At 30.9% G+C, this 1,456-nt stretch overlaps 1 protein-coding gene across 1 annotated transcript in view; it reads left to right on the forward strand.

Annotated features, from left to right (window-relative positions):
- Positions 1 to 547: 547 nt before the first annotated feature.
- The window catches only part of LOC106678277 (zinc finger protein 395), a gene marked incomplete at its 5' end in the record, with an annotated part of 172,810 nt that continues 171,901 nt past the window's right edge, over positions 548 to 1,456 (forward strand). The window contains 1 exon segment of the mRNA XM_067045863.1: positions 548 to 663. Within this exon segment, the coding sequence (XP_066901964.1) occupies positions 548 to 663 (116 nt within the window).

Consider the following 1,456-nt stretch of genomic DNA (forward strand, 5'->3'; position numbering starts at 1 on the left):
ATAATTTATTACAATACTTACACTATGACAGTCTAATTATTTCGTTGTCGTATTTTTACCTATTTTTTTTTTTTAAAAGATGACTGACTAAAACTGATCTAATTATTTTATAAAATTTGGAACCCCTAGAAGGCGCCTTTTCGACACCGACTCAATTTATGTACAAATTTTAAACTCTCTAACTTAATTTGAAGGGGCTGTTTTGGTGGGCAAAACCTTTTAAAGAACCTTTAAACAGTTTTGAAATTTCGACTGAATTTGAATCTCACTTTCATGGTATTGTTCTACATTGAAAACAACATAATTAGTTTAACTCATTTTATTCAATGGGGATTCTTAATTTTTACTGATATGCATATATTTATGCACATAATCGTAAATATAACATAAATCTCCAAAAATAAGGATATAAAATTCACCCCCCTTCCCATGATCTTTGATATTATACAAAAGTTCTCTCAGAGAGAGAGAAAAAAAAAATTAGTAGATTTGAATTTTCTTTAAATTCAGATATTTGCCTCTAACAACATTATTCTTCTAATTTCAGATCGAGGAAAAGGAGACCCAGTACTTCGCAAGACGATCAGAAAGAAGACCTCATGGACGAATGCACCGCAGCTTTGGTACTCATGCATTTGTCATGCAGCCCTCATTCGCCTCCTGGTAATTTTTTGTTTATTTTTTTAGAAATAAGTATTCTAAATCTATCGAAACTTGCACTTGACAAATGATGTCTGGGACCATCTAAATTAAATGTTTAGTAAATTGCAATACCTCAAATATGCCAAAATATCAGCCAAATAAAAACCTATAGAATCGTAATATCTTGTCCGAGATTAGAAAAATATCTTGTTTAGAACAGTCTCAACCCACTAGTGTCGTGTTTGTTCCCTTAGTTCATACTGTTGCAATTGTGATGTTTGCTTAAAATAATTAATGTATCGATCGATTCTGGGATTGTCAATTATAATTATGAAATATACGTGATGAATATAATTGGATCGTTAAAATAGTCAGTAGTCCCAATTAACAATTCCATCCAACTCATTTTTATGATTTCTCCTCCTTTTCGACTTTTGAGATTTCAAAGATTTTATTATGGTCCTTGTCAGGTTGACTTTTGTTTCTGGGCGGACCCTCGGAATAAACTTCGGCCTTTCCAACCTAGCTGGAATAATTTATTTACCAGTTAACAATATCATGGAACATTAATCTACAAAACCAGAACAACATTATCCTCCCTTCTACATTTTTGCCTTCAATTTCTTTATAATAATTGCCTCTTCGTTTTGCCACGCTCATTTGAATTGCAATGATATTATATTTACTAATTGTAGATAAAAAAAAAAATCTGAATATCCGTCTATATTCTCCAGTCTGATCTATTATTTTAAGTGTACTTAATTATGCTAAGAGGTACTTTATTTAAAAAAATCTTTAGACGTACTTTATTAAC

This window comes from Halyomorpha halys, unplaced genomic scaffold (assembly GCF_000696795.3).
Source record: "Halyomorpha halys isolate HHAL.00 unplaced genomic scaffold, Hhal_1.1 Scaffold10.1, whole genome shotgun sequence".
In the NCBI taxonomy this organism is placed as follows: Eukaryota; Metazoa; Arthropoda; class Insecta; order Hemiptera; family Pentatomidae; genus Halyomorpha; species Halyomorpha halys.